We start from the raw sequence: 20,518 nt of genomic DNA on the forward strand, positions 1-20,518 counted from the left end.
TTGTAACTTGCTTGACGCAGGTGAAGCTGGCGGTTGTTGCGGGCGCTTGGCCCGTTGTTGATTGCGATCCGTTGTCAGTCCACAACCGACAGACCATCATCCATCACCACCATCACGCAGAGACGCTTCCTCTCGTTCTCACACCCACGTCACTACCTAATTCTCTCTCTTTTCCTCACCCTTGGCATCGTGACTCCAAGTACTGATTCTTTTCTGCCCAAATCTGCCCTGCCACAGCCCACATTTCTGTCCGTCCCTTATCTCCTCCTTTCATCCAACTTTGATCTCCCACCATCCGGATAGACTCGCCGAAAGACACGTACCGAATCGATACCTCAACGATCCAAGAGAGAAAAGTCTACGCTTCACAGCCCTCTTCTATGGCTCCTTGGAGGTCATGACCCCATCAAACCTAGCGGGCTGCCTTCTCCAGATCACCCTCGCCTGAGGTTCCACGTCTGGACATATCAACTGGCATCCAGGTCCCATCTCGCAACCCGCATTGCTGGCACCAATAATCCTCACCGGGAGGTAAACGACCAAACCGCCACCAACAAGCAGCAGCGAACAAGCTTCAGCTCAACAAGCTCCCTCACCTCGATCCATTGTTTTCTCTCTCCCTGCCTCCCTTTTGACACTAATCTACACCGCCTCCCAATCCAAACCGAATCGTCAACTTCTATTCAGCCCGCAGAGGTGCTACACTCAATTGCCACTCGCTGAACAACTGGCTCCCTCTTCTTTGGGTCCATTTACATACTCCGTGTGTAACATCACCGCCCCTTCTTTGTTTGCACTACAACCTGCGCATCCCAAGTTGTTCTGCAACTACCCTTTCACCACAGCCCATCGCAGAAAAGCAGCTGCCAATCATTACTCCTTCCTCCCCCAAAACGAGGCAGGCGGACTGTTACTGTCCTGAAATTCTTACATTGCCCTCCAAGCTTCCACCGCTCCCCAGGATCACTACTCTGGGTGACGAGGCAGAAACACCAACCAAACCCATCTCATCAGTCTAAGGCATCGCCATGCCGCGGAATCCTTCTCCGCTGAGGCGGCCACGGGCGCCTACTATCACGCTGGATACTTCAGCCGTAAACGACCAAGGTATGACGCCATATTGCATTCCCTCCCTGGACCGGTCATGAAATAATCCTTCTCCCACCGTGGTCAGCCGGGCCAAACTAACCAGGATCGCGTTCGAATTACAGAAGACGACCAACATCAACACCAAATCACATCGTCACCGTCTTCCTCAGACCATGGCGACGAAATCAATAATACGTTATCAGTGCCCACGAGGAAGTCACGGTCCCAGTCTTGGGATTCGAACAACACGACACTAGCAAAGTCGAAAACAAATGAAGGCACTGACAAGGACGCTGCACACCTTTCGGGCTCTCCCAAAGGCTATGACGCAAATCCGGACGAAGCCCTGGCACCGAACCCAGGCGAAGAGGCGTCTTTCCGTGTTGACAACAACCCGTTTGCCTACACACCTGGCCAGGTTTCCAAGCTCATCAACCCAAAGAGTCTAGATGCATTCGTGGCCGTTGGAGGTCTTGTTGGCTTGGAGAAGGGTCTACGGACAGACAGGCGCGCCGGTCTGAGTCTCGACGAATCCCGGCTTGACGGCAGCATCAGCTTCGAGGAGGCCGTCGCTGCGGGAAAGAAGCTCCCGTCGTCCTCGGACGCTGTACCAACGGATGCGCTTCAGCAGGATGCTGCCCACCACGGCGACGGTGCCGGCAAAGGCTTCGACGACCGGAAGAGAGTATTTGGGCAAAACATCCTGCCAGAGAGGAAATCGCTGTCACTGTTGCAACTCGCATGGATTGCGATGAAGGACAAGGTTTTGATTCTTCTGAGTGTGGCCGCCGTCATTTCTCTTGCATTGGGATTGTACCAGACTTTTGGAGCAACTCATCACGGAGATGACACGGCCAAGCTCGAGTGGGTTGAAGGTGTTGCCATTATCGTCGCCATCACGATTGTCGTGGTCGTCGGCTCACTCAATGATTGGCAAAAGGAGCGTCAATTCCGGAAGCTCAACCAGAAGAAGGAGGACCGCATTGTCAAGGTGATTCGATCCGGAAAGCCCGCCAACCTCTCGGTTCACGATATTCTCGTTGGAGATGTCATGCTTTTGGAGCAGGGTGACATCATCCCTGTGGATGGTATTTTCATCGATGGGCACAACGTCAGCTGCGATGAATCGTCTGCAACTGGAGAGTCTGATCTGATCAAGAAGGTACCGGCAGACGCCGTCATGAGGGCGCTGCACGAGGAGGAAGTGAACCCCAAGAAGCTTGACCCTTTCATTATATCTGGAGCGAGAGTTCTGGATGGCGTTGGAACGTTTTTGGTCACTGCTGTCGGTCAGAACTCAAGCCATGGCAAGACCATGATGTCCCTCCGTGACGATCCTGGAATGACTCCTCTCCAGCTCAAGCTGAACATTCTTGCGGGCAAGTTAATCCTCTGATCTTGCTGGCCAGTGTGCTAACAACACTCTCAGGTTACATTGCGAAGCTCGGCAGTGGTGCCGGTCTTCTCCTTCTTGGTGTCTTGACGATCGAATTCCTGGCTCATCTTCCTAACAATAGAGACTCACCCGAGGAGAAGGGCCAACGCTTCCTGCAGATTCTCATTACATCCATCACCATCATCGTCGTTGCAGTGCCTGAAGGTTTGCCCCTGGCCGTCACTCTTGCCCTCGCCTACGCTACAAAGCGGATGACCAAGGAGAACAACCTCGTCCGTCACCTGCAGTCCTGCGAAACGATGGGTAACGCGACTGTCATCTGCTCTGACAAGACTGGTACACTGACGGAGAATGTCATGACTGTCGTCGCCGGCACTTTGGGTACTGGCAAGTTCCGCTTCGTTGCCTCTGACGATCAATCAACCGAGACCGGCCAGGAGGATGGGGAGTCGGACGTACGTGTTACTGGAGATGACAAGAAGTCCCAAGCTTCCACCGAAGTACCAATGTCCAAGCTTTCATCCGCAATCGACGCGGACTTCAGAGATCTTGTCAAGCAGTCCGTTGCGATGAACACGACTGCTTTCGAAACGGAGGAGAACGGAAAGCAGGTATTTGTAGGCACGAAAACCGAGACCGCCCTGCTCGACTGGGCTCGCCGATGCTTTGCCCTTCAGCAAATTGCCATCGAACGCGAAAACTGCCCTGTTCAGCAGCTCTTCCCATTCAACTCGAAGCGAAAGGCCATGGGTGCCGTTGTGCGCCTCCCGAACAACAAGTTCCGTTTCTTCGTCAAGGGCGCCCCTGAGATCCTTTTGGGACAATGCACCAGCGCCGTCTCCGACCCTACGAAGTCCCCTACGACTGCCTCAATGGCATCGGATCAGCAGGAGCACATCCGTCAAATCATTACCGACTACGCCCGTCGCTCCCTCCGCACGATTGCCCTTGGCTACCGCGACTTCGAGCAGTGGCCTCCCGAGAACGCTCGCAAGGAGGAAGGCTCCCAGAACATCGAGTTCTCCAGTATCTTCAAGAACCTGACGTGGCTCGGTGTTGTAGGTATCCAGGATCCCGTCCGTGCTGGCGTTCCGAAGGCCGTGGAGGACTGCCGGACCGCCTCTGTCTCCGTCAAGATGGTCACCGGTGACAATGTCGAGACGGCGAAAGCCATCGCCAAGGACTGCGGCATTCTGACAGAGAAGGGCAAGGTTATGGAGGGAATCGAGTTCCGCCGCATGGACGAGCGTGAGCGTGTCAACATTGTTCGAGATCTGTGTGTGTTGGCACGATCTAGCCCCGAAGACAAGAGAATTCTGGTCAAGGCTTTGCGAAGTTTGGGCGAGGTTGTTGCCGTCACTGGCGACGGCACGAACGATGCGCCTGCGTTGAAGTCTGCGGATGTTGGGTTCTCCATGGGCATCACCGGAACTGAAGTCGCCAAGGAAGCCTCCGATATCATCTTGATGGACGATAACTTCTCGTCAATCGTCAAGGCCATGGCGTGGGGCCGAGCCATCAACGATGCTGTCAAGAAGTTCTTGCAGTTCCAGATCACAGTCAACATCACTGCTGTCGTTCTCACCTTTGTCACCGCTGTGGGCAGCGAGACCCAAGAGCCCGTTCTGAACGCCGTCCAGCTTCTCTGGGTCAACCTCATCATGGATACCTTCGCCGCCCTCGCCCTCGCTACCGATCCTCCTACCGAGAGCATGCTCCACCGCAAGCCCGAGGCTAAGACCGCAGCGTTGATCAACACGCCCATGTGGAAGATGATTATCGGCCAGTCCATCTACCAGCTCATCGTCACCCTGATCCTCCACTTTGTCGGCCCCAGCTTCCTCAACTACCCTACTGGCCAGCAAAAGACGCTCGTCTTCAACGTCTTCGTCTTTATGCAAATCTTCAAGCTGATCAACTCCAGACGCATCGACAATAACCTCAACATTTTCGAGGGCATTACCAAGAACAAGCTCTTCGCTCTCATGATGTCCATCATGGCCGGCGGCCAGGTCCTTATCGTGTTCGTCGGCGGCGCCGCGTTCAAGGTCGAGAAGCTCAATGGACCGCAATGGGGCATCTCCATCGTCCTCGGCATCATCTCCATCCCCGTCGGTGTCCTTATCCGCCTCTTCCCCGACTCGTGGTTCGTCGCCATCGTCAGTCCCCTTGCGTGGGTGTGGTCCAAGATCCCCAAGTGGAAGCGCAAGAAGAAGACGGACGAGGAGGACAGCGAGCACCTAGGCGCCGGCGGCGTCAAGGATGCCCTGCTCGAGATCAGAGACGATCTCGCCTTCCTCAAGCGCATCAAGGGAGGAAGAATCAGCCAGATCAGCGAAGTTATCATGAAGCCCCGCGAGTACCGTGAGAGAACACGCAGCCGAAGCGGGTCCAGATCGTCGAGCAGACATAGCGCGTCGCCGATGAAGGCCGCCCTGGGCATGCCCGGTATCTTGGCGGCTAGTGTTGGAGGCTTGTCGCCTGTTGAGCGACCGGTGTCGCACGACAGCCGGAACACAGATGGAGAACGCGATCAGGAGGATAGTCGCAAAGACTGAGAGATTTGAGAAGAACCCGGGGTAGGTCCTGGCCACCAGGACCTTCCGCGGTGAGCCTCTCAATTTGCATTGGGTGCCCCTTCGGTGTGAGGGGCATCCAGCCCTGTTTGTCTATCTGAGCGTGTGTTGGCTTTTTTGTTTTCTTCTACCCTTCAATGTTACGAATGACCCGAACCGATCGAGATCCGACCTGTACTCTTGCCCTTATTTTCCTTGGACCGATCGAGAGATACGACATAACCACCCCCTGTACGATAAATTTTACCATCAAAACCAAAAGATATCCACACGCCTGATAGACCCGACGATCGTGTACGGTGCGAGACCGAGAGAAAGAGAAATAGTTAATCCAATGATACCAATCTTACATCATTCAATGACTTTATGCAAATCACGCAAGTGACTAAGTGTGTAGGGGGCAGAGAGGTGTCCCATCTACAATTATCTAGTCGAAATAATCCACTTGTATATAAAAAAAGACGTCTGGGGAGATAACATACAACGTCACCTCCAGCGAGTAGAGATGTAACAGATGTATGTATATTTACGTAGGTGGAAGGGAGAACAGCCGGCCCCCCTTATATAAACGACCAAAACACCACCGAAAAAGGATATCAACATTGACAGAAATAGCAAAAGAGTTCACCCCCCCGGTGCTGAACTGGGGGCTACATCTCTGGCGCTCATGCTGGGAGTTTTTCTGGGTGCTCAATCCGGGACTCGAACTCGGGTACTCGTATGCGCTTAGCCTGTCGTCGAGTAGGCTGGTTGGCGATTTTGATTGTCGACCCTAAACCACTCCACCACCCAGCCAGTTTGACCTGACCCGTCGACCTAGACGGGCGCCTGCTGGCTGGTGACTGGAATGGACTTGGAGGGGTATATGAAGGGCTTCTGCCTGCCTGGTGCGTATTCTGGTCGGGCGGGCGGGAATGGAAGATTATGGGATGAAGGTTTTGGGCAGGTACGGTTGGCTTCGCCGTGCCTGCCCTCCGGGTACGGTTGTCGGGAAGAAGTGGTCAGCCTATGGGTCTGAGGTTAGAACGTGGGAAAGACACCGCGGCTGTGTAAGTGCGTATTTGATTTACCGTGTCTTTCTTAGCGGAGAAGTGATGGCGTGGTGCTTTACAGAATTAGATATTTCCCCAGGTAGTAGTGCTCTTAACGGCCTACAATAAGACTGCCAAACAAACATCAAGTACTCCTTCTACTTTCATTACTAGCAACTCAACATCATATATACGCAGCTTCTTTAAGGTGCAAAGGGGCGTTCATTAAAGAGAATATCTTTAATATGACTATTGATTCTATGCTCTCCATATTTGAGAGGACTAGGTAGCTAGCTAGTACCTCTAGACTATAGTCCTGCTCCGTTGTGGTTGACTATATAAATCAACAGGATATCACAGGCTGAAGGATCTTTCTTACCAAACGCGTCATTGAGAAGTTCGAGTCGGTTCTTTTAAGATGGAGGGACTTGAGGTGATTAGCGTGGCAGGGAGCAACTATAGTTCTCTGCGATGGGCGAAGGCGGCAGTGAATCGAAGCATGAGTACACCCTGACGGTCTCAATTTGGATGTGATTCACCATGGAATAAGCGTCTAGAGGCGTCGGTAGGCCCATGGTGGCCAAAGGGGCCTACCTGTTTCGGTCTGCGAGAGATGCCATCCTATTCATAGAATCCCAGGCCAAACCCCCAGCAGAGATCCAACTTTTGTCATCCAAAACGAGGATATGCTTACATTGCTGTAGAAAAGATGGGTTCTGTGGTATGGCGGCTGGCTTTTATCAAATTCGACTGATCAGGCGAGAGGTCCCTCGGCTAGATATGTCATGTGAAAGCAGAATGCATATTCCGAGTGATGGTGTAGTTTTCTGAGCTCCTCCTCCATGCCGTCAATAAGGTCAAACTAAATATTTTCAAAACTCAAACTCTGGCCAACTTTGAATCTCAGCAACAAGATCTGCAAAATCCTCATCTCCCGCCTCTGCCCTCTCCTTGAACGCTGCGTAATTCTCCTCAGCCCACGCAAGCTCATCGCCAGCCGATGGTGTCGGGAAACTGGCTTTCAACCCGGCGATGAGCTCCCCGGTAATAAAGACCGACCTCAGTTCCAGATCCTGAGGCGGCAGCTTGCCTCCCTCATCTGCCGTCTCCGGGTGCACGATTTGAGCCCACGCGGCTCGGATCTCGTAGCATAACGAGCTGAAGTCCTCCTGCGTCCGGGAGGATCCCCGGCGGACGCGCCCGACGATGCGGTTTGATATGCGCTGGGGTTTGCGATTTGAGGATTAGTAGATGTGATTGTCTACATACGGAAGAATGGGGTCTCACTTGTTTCCCGCCGACGTAGGTTGGGGTATTTGATGAGTCTGTGAAGATGACGTTGATGAACATTCTCGGGACGGTGAACTTGGTGCTGTGTACTGCGGTGATGGACTCGGCGAGCTGATCCCTCTGGCCTTGGCTTAGAGGGGTGGCGTGAGATACCTCGTAGAGAGGCATTGTGTGCAAGTCCCGTCAAATGTTGCTGGATACAATCACGTCTTACTAGAGCTATGTTCTCTTCTTGGTTGAAGGGTTACGCTACTTAGAAAACTTCACGAAGAGGATGTTTTGGGGGAATGGGATAACGACTTTGGGTCTGTTTCGTTTGACACTAATGAAGATCATATGTAATCATCCATTGGGAATTACGCCGCGGCTGGCAGCTGACAACAACCCCGCAGAAACCCTTCCGACGCACAGTACGGTCGAATTCGGGGAGAGTAATCACAAAACCGCAAAAATGTGAAGATGTAGAGTGTTTCCATCGCAGAGATGATTTTCGCACCTTGAATATATGCACGATATGAGCTTTATTCCTGGCGACAGTGAACGTCATAGAGTGTGATGCCCCTCTTGTCCATAGCTGCGCGGTTGACTTGGATATCATATTTCAGGGCCACTTTCATTATAGCTGTATCAATAGTACTACAAACAACCAATATCCACGGAAATATAAGAGAGAAAAAGGATGTCAAGATTTCACTTCAGCCCACCACTCAATAAGATGCTCTGGCCAGTCAAATATCCAGTCTTACACAGCATCAACACAACATTAGCACACTCCTGCGGCGTCCCAAGCCGTCCGACAGGAATATTCTTCACATCACCAGGCGTGCCCTCCACGCGCTTCTCATCGGGAATCATTCCCGTGTCGCCAATCATAGCCGGCGCGACGTCGTTGAGCGTGACACCGTCCTTGGCATGCTTGGACGCGAGGTTCTTCATGAGGCCCGTCATGCCGGCCTTGCTCGCGGCGTAGTGACAGCCGTTGATGCCACCTCCAATAGCCGAGATGGACGACACAAAGACGATGCGGCCCCAGCCCTGGGAGACCATGTGCGGCATGGCGAGCTTGCACAGCAAGAAGGAGGCGCGGAGGTTGATGTTGATGGTGAAGTCGAACTCTTCGAGGGAAATGTTTTCCAGGTAGGGGTTGGCTTTGTTGTTGAATCCTGCCGTGCCGGCGTTGGATACAAGTATATCGGGGGTGTGGCCGTGTTCATCCATGATATTCTGAAAGAGTTTTTCGATGTCCGTGGCGGAAGACATATCCACTACATGGCATGTAACGTCAGTGTCGTCGCCTGTTGAGTTCCGAAGCTTAGTAGCGAGGTCTGTAATTTTGGCCAAGGTCTTCTCGGATGAACATGTCAGGGCTAGACGCGCGCCATTTTTGAAGAGCTCTCGAGCGCAGGCTCCTCCGATTCTGAGGTTGTCAGGTACGAACTCGCTGAAGGAGGTTGTCGCCTCAACTCACCCACCAGAGGCACCCGTGACCAACGCCAGTCTGCCTCTGACTTCATTATCCACATGAGCCATGGTGACCGATTGGCCTCCACTTGAGCGACTATTGAGGTCGAAGCCTCCTAAGGGATAAAATCCCCGAGGTATTCCACCGTGATATGCTGATGGCAGTTCTTGTTCCTTGTCGGTTGGTGTGGTTGCAGCTGGGAGGTTATGCAAGGGAAGCTGGATTGTACCCCGCCATCAGTTGCCCCACTGTAGCTTTATTACCCCGCGATCTCTAATGATGTGAACGGCAAAGGGAACTCAAAGAGCTTGTGTTTCCGATTTCGGATGATATCGAGGAGGGTGTTTGGTGGGAGTAAGTAGCCGTAATTAGTGTCAAGTGTGCAACGTCTTTCATATGAGAATTGAACTTCAGATTCTCACTTTAGTATGTGATTCCAGACTGAAACATTCAGATGGAGGCCCAGCATTCTACCTGTCAGCCAGGCCCTTTCACATCGGAAGTAGTATGCCTGGTCGACTCGGAATGGGCTGGCTGTCTCATATTCCTCATGGAATTTGAGCAACTGTCTTGTTGTAAGAAAGTCTGCCTTGTCTCTTATGCAAGTGCCCCATCCTACAAACAACTCCGATGTAAGACTGTCCTTTTGGCAATGGGATCAGACAGTATGAGCTGCTGGGGGACACTTGTCCACAAACAGGCCGATACTAACACGTTGGATCTGCGGTGACTGACCGCTCCGTGATGGTGTCATAATCCACGTAACCTTTAGGTAATCCCCAGTCCAAAAAGGTGTCCATGAGTTGCTTGGTCAAACAGGAATTGAAGATGGGAAGCTGGGCGTTGGCCCCTTTAATGTGGCTTGAGAGCACCGAGTGGATCTCAAGCCCCACTATTCTCGGGACAACTGCCACAAATCCCAGTGCTTATTCTTATCGCACCAATGGAAAGCTTATCGTGTGGTCAGCCTTGCATTTGGGGGGAGGGCGCCACAACTTTTTTTTCTTACAGCTGTCCTCTTCGCCAGGACAGGTAATCCACTAGAAGGTGCCCTGCCCGAGAACGACCTGGACCCAGTCTGGGGGGGAGAATGGTACCGAACCCAATAGAGGACACCTTCACGAATCTCCATTCAACGACGCTCCGTTGTTCATATTTGTGCTCCTGGGTCGCCATTGTCTCGAGGAACCTTTCCTTCTTTTTTTGAACTCCTCTTTTGTCTTTGGGTTTTCCTCGCTCTCTAGATTTACAATACTCCTGCGTCTCGAGTCTCATACTGGGACTTGTCTAACAATCCGTGTTAGTTTCGACCTCTGTCACTCCCACACGAACCTGCCTAGACGACCCTCCACAGCGCCATTGGGCGCAAACCATACACGATGGCGCAACGAACATTCTCGCCATTGACAGTAGTCCTTGGCTGCGTCTTCTTCTTTTCCGCACACGTCTTTGCCGTCTCCGCCGTCCTTGGCGTTGATCTCGGTACCGAGTACATCAAAGCTGCCCTCGTCAAGCCCGGTATTCCTCTCGACATTGTCCTGACCAAGGACTCGCGGCGCAAGGAAATCTCCGCCGTCACCTTCAAGCCTCTCCAGAGCGGCCCCAAGTCCGGATCCTACCCCGAGAGACTCTACGGCTCCGACGCCATTGCCCTCTCCGCCCGCTTTCCTCACGATGTCTACCCCAACCTGAAGACCCTCCTCGGTCTCTCCGTCGACGACCCAATTGTCCAACAATACGCTGCCCGGCACCCAGCCCTGCAGCTCGAGAAGAACGAGGCGCGAGGAACCGCTGCTTTCAAGAGCAAGGTCTTTACCGAGGAAGAGGAGGCATGGCTGGTTGAGGAGCTCTTGGCCATGGAGCTGCAGAGCATCCAGAAGAACGCCGAGGCTGCTGCTGGAGCTGGTACCTCTGTCCGCTCCATGGTCCTGACGGTCCCTCCTTACTTCACAACCGAGGAGAAGCGCGCCATCCAAGCCGCCGCTGATCTCTCTGGCCTCAAGGTCCTCAGTCTCATCAGCGACGGTCTCGCCGTTGGTCTCAACTACGCCACTTCCCGCCAGTTCCCCAACATCAACGAGGGAGGCAAGCCTGAGTACCACCTGGTCTTCGACATGGGTGCCGGTTCCGCCAAGGCCACTGTCATGAAGTTCCAGGGCCGTACGGTCAAGGATGTTGGCAAGTTCAACAAGACCATCCAGGAGGTTTCCGTCATCGGCACTGGCTGGGACAGGACTCTGGGCGGTGACACACTCAACTACCTCATTGTCGACGACATGGTCGCCCAATTTGTCGAGTCCAAGGGTGGAAAGAAGATCTCTGCCGATGCCGACAAGGTCAAGGCCCATGGCCGCGCCATCGCGAAGCTGACCAAGGAGGCGGAGCGTTTGCGCCATGTCCTCAGCGCCAACCAGCAGGCCGGCGCGAGCTTCGAGGGGCTCTACGAGGATGTCGACTTCAAGTACAAGCTCACCCGGTCTGATTTCGAGAAGATGGCCGAGACACACGCCTTTCGTGCTGAAGCCGTTCTCATGAGAGCTCTGACGGCTGCTCAGCTGGAGCTCTCTGACCTGACCTCTGTCATTCTCCACGGCGGCGCTTCCCGAACACCCTTTGTTCAGAAGCAGCTGGAGCAAGCCGTTGGTTCCGCCGAGAAGCTTCGCAGCAACGTCAACTCTGACGAGGCCGCCGTATTCGGTGCCGGTTTCCGCGCTGCCGAGTTGAGCCCCAGCTTCCGTGTCAAGGAGATTCGCATTTCCGAGGGCGCCAACTACGCCTCTGGCATGAAGTGGACCAACAACAAGAACAAGCTCCAGCACCAACGCCTGTGGTCTCCCGTCTCCCCTCAGGGCGGCGTTCCCAAGGACGTCACCTTTACCAACCACGAGGACTTTGATGTCACTTTCTACCAGTACATTGAGGCTGCCGAGAAGGATGTCAAGGTTTTCTCTACCAAGAACCTTACCGCCTCGGTCGCGGAGCTGAAGGAGAAGTACTCCTGCGTTGACAGCGATATTCACTTCAAGGTCGGCGTCAAGCTGAGCAGTGAGAGCGGCGAGGTTGAGGTCACCAAGGCTACCGTTGAGTGCGAGGCCGAGGCCCCCGAGAAGGAGGGCTTTGTCGACGGCGTCAAGAACCTGTTCGGCTTTGGCAACAAGAAGGGAGACCAGAAGCCTCTTGATGGAGAGGAGGACGAAGAGTCTTCAACCACGGGATCTGAGTCCTCTACTACCGCCTCGACTAAGACGGAGTCTACCACCGCCTCCTCGTCGCCCGTTCCCAGTGACGCAGCGGCCGATGGCAAGGAGCCCGCCCTCAAGAAGAAGGAGCTCGTCACCATCAACGTTGAATTCACCCTTGAGAAGGCCGGTGTGCCTGAGCTTTCCCGTGAGGAGCTTGTCAAGTCCAAGGACCGCCTCAAGGCCTTTGAGGCTTCAGACAAGGCCCGCCGCCTGAGAGAGGAGGCTCTCAACCAGCTCGAGGGTTTCACCTACAAGGTCCGCGATCTCCTCGAGAGCGACTCTTTCATCGCAGCCTCCACCGCCGAGGAGCGTGCCACTTTGGAGAAGAAGAACAGCGAGGCAAGTGACTGGCTGTACGAGGAGGGCGCCGACGCGTCCCGTGATGAGCTCAAGAAGAAGTACAAGGAGCTTAACGACCCCGTCACCAAGATCCAGAAGAGAAGTGAGGAGTCCGAGAAGCGCCCTGAGCTCATCAAGGCTCTCAAGGAAGCCCTCAACTCCACGCAGACCTTTGTCGGCACAATCAGGAAGCAGATTGAAGAGTACGATGAGTGGCACGCCTCAGCAGCCACCGAGTCTTCTTCCAGCACCTCTACCGAGACCCCCTCAGCAACTCCCTCTGGCGACTTTGACGGTCTCGAGGACGAGGACTCAACCGGCAAGGAACGCACGATGGAGGACGTCGTGAAGGAGAAGGGCCCCGTCCCGCCCCTGTACAAGCGTGAGGACATCGAAGTCGTCGAGGACGTCTACGAGACCACCAGCAAGTGGCTCAATGAGATGGAAAAGAAGCAGGACGCCCTTGCCGCGACTGCGGACCCCGTCCTCCTTGTCAAGGATCTCCAGGCCAAGCGTGACAAGCTCGACAAGGCGGGTATGGACCTGGCGATGAAGGGCGTCAAGAACATGGAGGGCAAGACCAAGAAGGCAAGCAAGGCTGCCAAGGCGGCTAAGAAGACAAAGTCCACCGCCACCGCCTCGACCTCAGCGACCGCCTCTCCCGAGGACGGCAAGAAGTCTACTACCACCATCCCTTCCAAGAGCTCAACCGCCGGTGAAGCCCCCGCTGGCCGGACCGTCGAGCTTCCCGGTGGCGGAAGCTACGTTCAGTTTGGCGGCAGCGACGGCGACACGCCCAGCGAGGCGGAGATTGAGGAAATTCTCAAGAAGTTTGACCAGTCTCAGCAGGCCCAGCAGGCCGCCGCCAAGGAGCAGGAGCAGGATGATGCGCTGGAGCACGACGAGCTTTAGAGACACTTGGATGGATTGTAGATTGGGGGAGAGAGTTGAAGTTTTTTTTGCGCATACCATACCTAGGCGTTTCTACAGATGAAATGAAATTACAGACAAATCAAGATGACTGTCAACTTGCCTTTCAGATCGTGACTGTCTTCTCGTGCGGGCTGAGTGACAACGAGGCGGACAACGTCATGAACGTCAGTTTCGCCTCAAATAGTACGTTTCTCCTACCTCGATCTCGACGGATCCCGCTGTTCACATGGTCCAGCAGCAGCAGCAGGAACCCTTCACATCGTGCCACATGAGAGTCGAGTCAGGCAGCTGAATATCCGAGGACAAATGGCCACGAGCAAAGCAAACTCGGCCATTGAAGCGCAGAGTTTTTGCGCAATCGCGAATAATCATCGGTAACGGTGAGCCAGTCCTTCAATCTTTTCAACATCATCAAACGTTCTACAAAGGATAGCACCGCCACCTCATCTTGCCACCGCCCGCGTCGTTCCCCGAGTGCTTTACGTTCGCAATCTCATGATCAGAAGGTTGTCCCAAGCTCGTTACTACGACAGTGGACGAGTAAACAAGACAAAACCGCGAGAGAAGCAACGGTAACACGACCAGCATCGCCCACTTTGCCGTCGGCAGAGCGCATAAACTGATCCCGTATCACCCGACATCTCGCCGAAAAGTCCAAAAGTCACATGGACTGGATTAAGCCTTGCTTGTATCGCTCCGGGGAAGAAGAGATGTGGCTCCCGAATGTAATTCCGTCAGCCTCACGCGATCCGGTGCAATCCTCGGACGTTTCCTTCCTTGTAGAAAGACTATTTCTACGTGGCCGAGGCTACAATTTGTTGTACATTACACCTCTCGCGTGGCTAGCTCCTTTTCCCCCCTAGGTCTCATCATCGCAGTCTGTCACCATCATCACCACGAATACATCGTGGCGGAGCCCCAAGTCTGGTGTTTGCCCTCTCACCTTCGACGTTCGGTGTACACCAGTGTAAGGCGAGACCCCCGCACCCCTTGTGATGAAGTCTCACTCCAAACTGCTCATCACAATCTCTCATTTGAGTCACCATGGGTATGATGAGGATGTAAGGGAGAAACTGGAGGGCTACTGGCAAAAGGTCCAAATACACAGAGAACGGAACCTCATGACCAAAAACTCGGTAACATCAACCCGTCGACTTTCTCTTCCTCCTGTGCTATCTTGTGCTTCTTCCTTGTTCTTCAAGACAATCAAGAAAGGTAAAGACGGGTATCCGCACAACCCGGCTTTTTCTACGTCCCCGGCCGCCGCCCCCAAGGTCCGCGGAGTGACACATGTTGCACTCTCATGTAAGGAACGGTAGAAGTAAGGCGACAAAGGGGGGTAGGAGAGAGGCAAAGGGAAGTACGCGAGAGAGTTAGAGAGGTTGAGAAAAGAGAGAAACAACAAACAAGATCGTGTTGCAACATCGTCACTGGTTTCGTTAGCACCAAGTCTCGGTACGAAACAAACATACCGCCTTGTCGACACTTGTCCCTGGAAAAAAAAGAGAATCAAACATTCGTAAAAGCAAATCCAGATGCATTCAAGGATAGGATATATATATATAGAAGGACAATATCCCTCTCCCCCGTTTCCAAAAGAGAACATCTCTGGCATCCTCATCCAGATCAAAGGTCTTCAAACTCTGAATTCAACACCCGCCAAACATCTGACAACACGCAACGATGATCCCCTCCCTTGCCGTCCCACTGCTATGGTCGACATTGGCACTCGCCATCCCGACCGGTCCTCAACAACAGCAACACGCCGAGCTACCAGACCTCGAACGCCGCAGCACCAGCACCCTCACGGTCTCCGCCCGATCGAACCCGGACTTCATACTCGACGGCCCGGCCGCCCTCGCAGCCGCCTACGAGCGGTGGGACATGCCCGTTCCGGAGTCCCTCGCCAACCACAACATGTTGACTCGGCGCGAGGGATACGAATGTAAGTTGCCCCCTCTCCCCGTTCTCCCCGTTTCTATCCTTTCCTATCCCTCGATGTCGGAAACGCACTGAAGGTACATGCAGAGCTGACCTGTACATACCCAGCCGCCGTCGTTGCCGCAAAAAGTAGCAATGACTTTTACTGGCTGACAGACGTCTTCGTCGGGTCGGCGATGCAGAAGATGCCCGTCATCATCGACACAGCATCTTCCGACTTGTCAGTCCCTTCCGTCCCTCGAACTCTTGAAATCCCCCCAACTTACACGATGAAACAGCTGGCTGATGACCTCCGACACCGAATTCGGCGACGAAGCCGTGAATGGCAAGCCCGCGCTCTACGACCCCGCAAAGTCGGCGTCGAGTCAAGAGGTCCCTGGCGCATCTTGGGAGTCATCGTACAGTACGTTCTCCCTTCATCCCTCCCCACCAAAAGATCCCAACTAACACGTAACCACTACAGTCGACAAGTCCACCAGCTCGGGCAAGGTGTACTTCGACACCGTCGGCTTCGGCCTGGTGACGGACAACAACCACTTCACCATCGCCAACACAACAATCCAATCCGCCGTCAACGTCGCCCCGCGGTGGGCCATCGAACCCAAGATCAGCGGCGTCATGGGTCTCGCCAAGAGTAAGCCCTCGTCCGTCAAGCCCAGCATGCCGTCCATGCTCGATCGTCTCAAGCCGGCGCTGCACTACGAATGGATCGGTATCGACATCCGAGCCAATTCGAACAAGGGCTTCTTCTCCTTTGGATATGCCTTGGGCACAGTGGAGACCAACGAGCCGCCCGTGGACGACGACGAGCACTGGAGCTTCGAACTCAAGGGAACGCGGACGAGCACCATGGACAGCAAGCAGTGGAACGTGTTCAAGAAGCGTACTATTGCTACCATCGATACTGGAAGTAGTTTTGTGCTTCTTCCTGGCGACATGGTTGCCAGTTACTACGCCGGCATCCCCGACTCGGCTCACGACCCAAAGCTGAAAGCCTGGGTGTTCCCCTGCGCCTCGGCCGCAAGCATTCCTGACATGCTCTTCCTTACGGCAGGTGACTACGTGGGCACGATTCTCAAGGAGTCTATCAATCTTGGCCCTGCGCCTGGGAGCTCCGACATGTGCTTTGGTGGGATCCAGAAGAGTGAAACTGATCGTTCCATATTTGGAGGCGTAGCGCTCAAGAGCATGTTCGTCCAACTGAATTATGGAGCTTCAGGAACCTTTGTCAGCTTTGGACAAAAGAGTTCGTATGATGTTTGCGCGACCACGACAGCCTGTCAATCATAGGAGTTCGAGGCAAAGGCTACTTCGTTAGCCAGGGTCGGAAGAGAGTCCAATATGTCATCCCAATGACGTTCGTAGAGATCCTCAAGGTGTCGGCTAGTTAGAATAATCAGTTCATCCATTCGCGTGCACAGTTCTGGCCAGAAGAGAACCACAAAAATGAGATGCCGCGTGCGCGCAGATGCACAACTCTTAAAAGAATCCGGAATTTGCACAAAGTGAGGCTTATCGTGTAGTTTGAAACCCCGAGGATACTGTGACTAGGCAGCCGTGGAAAATGCTCACTGTGCATCCCAAAACGATTGAGGCAATGTAGAGGTGAATTTCCACTTCTTCGTCTGGTATATACAGATATCCCTCTTCTCTCAGGGACGTGCCATCAATGACCAGAGGCAGCCAATCCATCTTGGATTGTCCGCTCAGGCATGCTCAAACTCCATAAACTTGGTGAAAAATGCGTAACCACTCAGGCTCGCAAGAGAAGAAAAGCCAACTGCAAAAACATATCGGGGTGCTGAAGAATCCATGCTTCCAAGTCTAGGAAGCGCTCTGGGAAATGTAGCGAGCGGCGCCCCGTCACGGGTTGTGGTAGCCGGCATGGGTACATGCCAAAGGTAAACCCCCTTTCAGTCATGCTCAAGCCGAGAGTGCAACATTGCTACTATAGCTTGGTGAAGGCGTTAAATCGAGGAGTGCGGGTATATGCGAGAATGAGCTCGAGCCAGTGCAAGTAGTCTGGTTGTGCAATCTGAAAGGGCAAGTCTACCCTCATGCCTGGTCACGGTCGCCGTCTGAGTGAGCAGAAAGAAGCAACAGTCAGCATTTCCATGATCTCAATTACATGTTTGGCTGGTGAATTTCTCGGTAGTGGCGGTGGTGCTGGAAGAAAGAGCAGAATTGGGCGGGACGTGGTATCATGGGTATTTATATGGGTTGTGTGGGAAACATGCAGCGATCTAGTGTCGGGGTGGGTGGTCGTCAAGGTCATCCTTGCCGACAAATTCGTATTCACCTTCGCTGGCAGTAGGCGTGGGCGGCATGTTCGCCGAAGACGGGGCATGAGGCTGGTTCTGGCGCGCCGTACCTGGTCGTGACCTGGCCTTCTCTTGGGCTTCCTTTGACAATGCTGGTGCAGCATCTCCCGCGGCAGCAGCAGGCTGTGTTGCGGCTTGCTTGTTGACGTTGTTGTTCTTCAACCGCTCCTCCATCTCGCGGATGCGACGCTCGAGAGCTTCAAGCTCGCTTGTCTGGCTCTGGACATTCTGCTTTCTGTAACGATTTTCTTAGTTTTCTGACTTTACGCCTTTTGGTGTAAAGCTGTATGTCGTAAGGTGAAACATGATTCAGGATGATGCGGCTCTACATACCGTTGATCAAGCTTCTCGTCTGTGACGGGTTCGTCGAGGCGGAAGATGTCGGCAAGCTCCTGGGAGAAGGAACGAGCAATGGTACTGCGCGACTGCGGGTCAGCAACGCATCTCGCACGGTTTTTGTTAACTGAGGCGGGCCGTTGGAACGCACGATTGAGGGCGGCGGCCATTGGGCTGCCAGTCGAGGTCGAGCTCAGCGTCGGTCATGTTGTGCGCCATTTCGTATGTAGGAAGAAGCTTCGGATAGGCAGAGGAGATGAGATTGTGAGGTTGCGAGTGGGAGAAAAGAGGACTCGCAATCAGGGACTGGAGACGGTTGGGTTCGTGGTCGACCAAAAAGGGAGGATGATCAGCGGTTAGTGGTTGACAGTGTCGACAGGGTGCTTGTCACACCGATGTGGTAATCCAAGTAGGCGGGTAGTAATGTATGGTGGATAAGAGGCGGTAAGGCGAGTTGGCTATGCAATGCTCTAGAAGCAAGATGGAAGATGTCGAACAAGTGCGTTGGTGGTTCTGTCGCGAAAGATGGATGGAGTAAGGCACAGGCAGAGAGGGGTATCTTTGATGCGCCGGAGAGAAAGACCTGAGAGCAGAGCTGAAGGGAGGTGGGCGAGTATTTGTTTCGTCTGTGGTTGTCTTGTCTGCAAGCGGCAGGGAAAGGGGGATCGGAGATGGTGGGAGAGGTGGAGGCGGGAACTTGGAAGGGGAGGAGGAACAAGGAAGTCAAGTCGGGACAGGAACGGCGGAGGCTTTTGGATGCGGGATGGACTTGGACTTTGTAAGGTTGAGGGAAGCAACAAGAGGAGAGGCGAGACAGGCGGATGTGGGCAAACCTGGTTTGGTCACGGTCCATTCAGATGGGGTCAGATCAAGACAGCGCAAGTTGGAAATAAGGAGGGGAGGACTGAGCAGGAGAGAAGTCAGAACGAAGATGTAAGACAGGGCAGGTGTGGTGCCTGACATCAGGGCCATCATCTGGTGGTGCGCATCATTTTTCGTTGGCACACATGGAGATCACAGGCCGGGAAGGGGAAGGGGCCAGGTACGGGCGGCACACACATGCGGACACAGTAAGGAGGGAGGGGCCTGGAGACGGTGTACCGGATAATTACCAATTATATCTGCTGCAGGTTCATGAGAAGGCGCAATGAGGGAGGGCAATGAACGGAAGGCTCGCCATATCATGTTTAGGTACCTCTGGTATAATTGTAGGTACCTACCTTCCTTTTACCTCACACATCTTAGAACCTAACGGGACTCTTTGAGATGATGACACTTGAGAAAGGTATCTCTCTGTACAAGTACCTCGCCTTGAGAATGAGGAACCAGTGTGGTTGAATTGCATCTAAAGGAAGGAGGCAAGCGGGTTGCGATTGCCCCAAGGTAAGTGGACGGAGTCAATCCGGAGGTTGGATAGACAATAGGTACGTCGGGGGCTCCGCAGTCTCGCATCAGGAAATCAGGTACCTCGAGTCCTGCATCTGCTCCTGCTGTCTTTTTGGGTCCTATGTCCTATGGTGGAGCGTGCAATTACCAGGTTGCCATCTGTAATCAGCTGCAAAGGGAATGGTCTCGAGACCCAGTCAATTGGGCGCAGAAGGAGTGTTCATGCGACCCGACCGGGACAGGCGATCCAAATCTAAAAGAGCACCTACCTTACGCTCCCACCCTCTACGTAGTGAGGTACGCAGTACTCCGTACGGATACACGCACTGCAAGTTGCATGGAAGTGCATAAACCAGGCTCCTGACACCTCAGCTCCTCTCTTGATGCTTGCTTGCCCACGCCTGGCCAGCGGCAAAGTTGGGAACAGGCTTGACAGGCGACCCCCGAAAAAGCCAGATGGTTGCAAAGCATGAAGTGGAGGGGGCATGTTTGAGACCATGTAGCAGCCTCGTCAATGGCTGAACTCTTGCGAACACTGACCTCGAAATACACCTCGAGGCTTGGTTTGGCGAGTACTGTCCATACTCCATGTCCTACCTGGATTGGAGGGCTCTCAAAGTAAAAGAACGCTAGTACATAGAGCACTTGCCACATGAGAGCAAGAAAAGATGGGCATATTCTATCTTGATGGTGAGGGTATCCGACACCACCATGCATACTGCAGAGTATCTATCCATCCCTTGTCTTCGGAGGACCTATGCACCTGCAGCTGGCCTGCATCCATCCATCCATCCGCCCACCCCGGCCACTAATTAAGATAGACGACAAAGGCACGCTATCCGTACCTGACGACATCGGCTTCCAGGTCGGAGCCAACTTCCTTCCTTCCTTCCTTGGAGGCTTAAGCCTTGAGCGCCTTCCATGTGCAGCTCTCCACGACCCTGGAAATCCCACCTTCACCACTTGTCACTACGACCAACAGGGCAAGGTCATTTGCTCTAGGCCCCTCGTTCACTTCCTCCGTTACTTTCTCCAAGATAGCTTCCCGTCTCCCTACCTCACGGATACCTAACCTCAAGCTAAGGAACCTGTGGAAGCAAAGAAAGGTGCTCATGATACCAACCGACTGTCGGTAACTGCTTCGCACCTTACCAGTACCTACTTACCTTAGGTACT

At 53.7% G+C, this 20,518-nt stretch overlaps 7 protein-coding genes across 7 annotated transcripts; 3 read left to right on the forward strand and 4 right to left on the reverse strand.

Moving 5' to 3' along the window:
* Positions 1-1,028: 1,028 nt before the first annotated feature.
* CTAM01_07088 (calcium-translocating P-type ATPase) lies at positions 1,029-5,043 on the forward strand (the record flags this gene model as incomplete). Its single annotated transcript, XM_060523113.1, has 3 exons — positions 1,029-1,107; positions 1,212-2,417; positions 2,519-5,043. 3 exons carry the CDS (start codon positions 1,029-1,031, stop codon positions 5,041-5,043), a joined length of 3,810 nt encoding a protein of 1,269 aa, XP_060382244.1.
* A 1,921-nt stretch (positions 5,044-6,964) lies between these two features.
* On the reverse strand, positions 6,965-7,550 carry CTAM01_07089 (uncharacterized protein; the record flags this gene model as incomplete). The annotated part of the gene is made up of 2 exons (XM_060523114.1): positions 6,965-7,315; positions 7,380-7,550. 2 exons carry the CDS (start codon positions 7,548-7,550, stop codon positions 6,965-6,967), a joined length of 522 nt encoding a protein of 173 aa, XP_060382245.1.
* A 353-nt stretch (positions 7,551-7,903) lies between these two features.
* On the reverse strand, positions 7,904-8,912 carry CTAM01_07090 (short-chain dehydrogenase; the record flags this gene model as incomplete). Its single annotated transcript, XM_060523115.1, has 3 exons — positions 7,904-8,004; positions 8,129-8,799; positions 8,851-8,912. The coding sequence occupies 3 exons, from the start codon at positions 8,910-8,912 to the stop codon at positions 7,904-7,906; spliced, it is 834 nt and encodes a 277-aa protein (XP_060382246.1).
* Positions 8,913-10,223: 1,311 nt separating this feature from the next.
* Positions 10,224-13,337, forward strand: CTAM01_07091 (uncharacterized protein; the record flags this gene model as incomplete). The annotated part of the gene is made up of 1 exon (XM_060523116.1): positions 10,224-13,337. The coding sequence occupies one exon, from the start codon at positions 10,224-10,226 to the stop codon at positions 13,335-13,337; it is 3,114 nt and encodes a 1,037-aa protein (XP_060382247.1).
* A 1,704-nt stretch (positions 13,338-15,041) lies between these two features.
* Positions 15,042-16,589, forward strand: CTAM01_07092 (eukaryotic aspartyl protease; the record flags this gene model as incomplete). Its single annotated transcript, XM_060523117.1, has 4 exons — positions 15,042-15,303; positions 15,408-15,519; positions 15,578-15,702; positions 15,763-16,589. The coding sequence occupies 4 exons, from the start codon at positions 15,042-15,044 to the stop codon at positions 16,587-16,589; spliced, it is 1,326 nt and encodes a 441-aa protein (XP_060382248.1).
* A 953-nt stretch (positions 16,590-17,542) lies between these two features.
* On the reverse strand, positions 17,543-18,175 carry CTAM01_07093 (uncharacterized protein; the record flags this gene model as incomplete). Its single annotated transcript, XM_060523118.1, has 3 exons — positions 17,543-17,855; positions 17,954-18,037; positions 18,108-18,175. 3 exons carry the CDS (start codon positions 18,173-18,175, stop codon positions 17,543-17,545), a joined length of 465 nt encoding a protein of 154 aa, XP_060382249.1.
* A 1,432-nt stretch (positions 18,176-19,607) lies between these two features.
* CTAM01_07094 (uncharacterized protein) lies at positions 19,608-19,841 on the reverse strand (the record flags this gene model as incomplete). The annotated part of the gene is made up of 1 exon (XM_060523119.1): positions 19,608-19,841. One exon carries the CDS (start codon positions 19,839-19,841, stop codon positions 19,608-19,610), a length of 234 nt encoding a protein of 77 aa, XP_060382250.1.
* Between the last annotated feature and the right edge of the window lie 677 nt (positions 19,842-20,518).

The sequence above is a fragment of the Colletotrichum tamarilloi genome (assembly GCF_030869305.1).
Source record: "Colletotrichum tamarilloi strain Tom-12 chromosome Unknown Scaffold_21.1, whole genome shotgun sequence".
Lineage (NCBI taxonomy): Eukaryota > Fungi > Ascomycota > Sordariomycetes > Glomerellales > Glomerellaceae > Colletotrichum > Colletotrichum tamarilloi.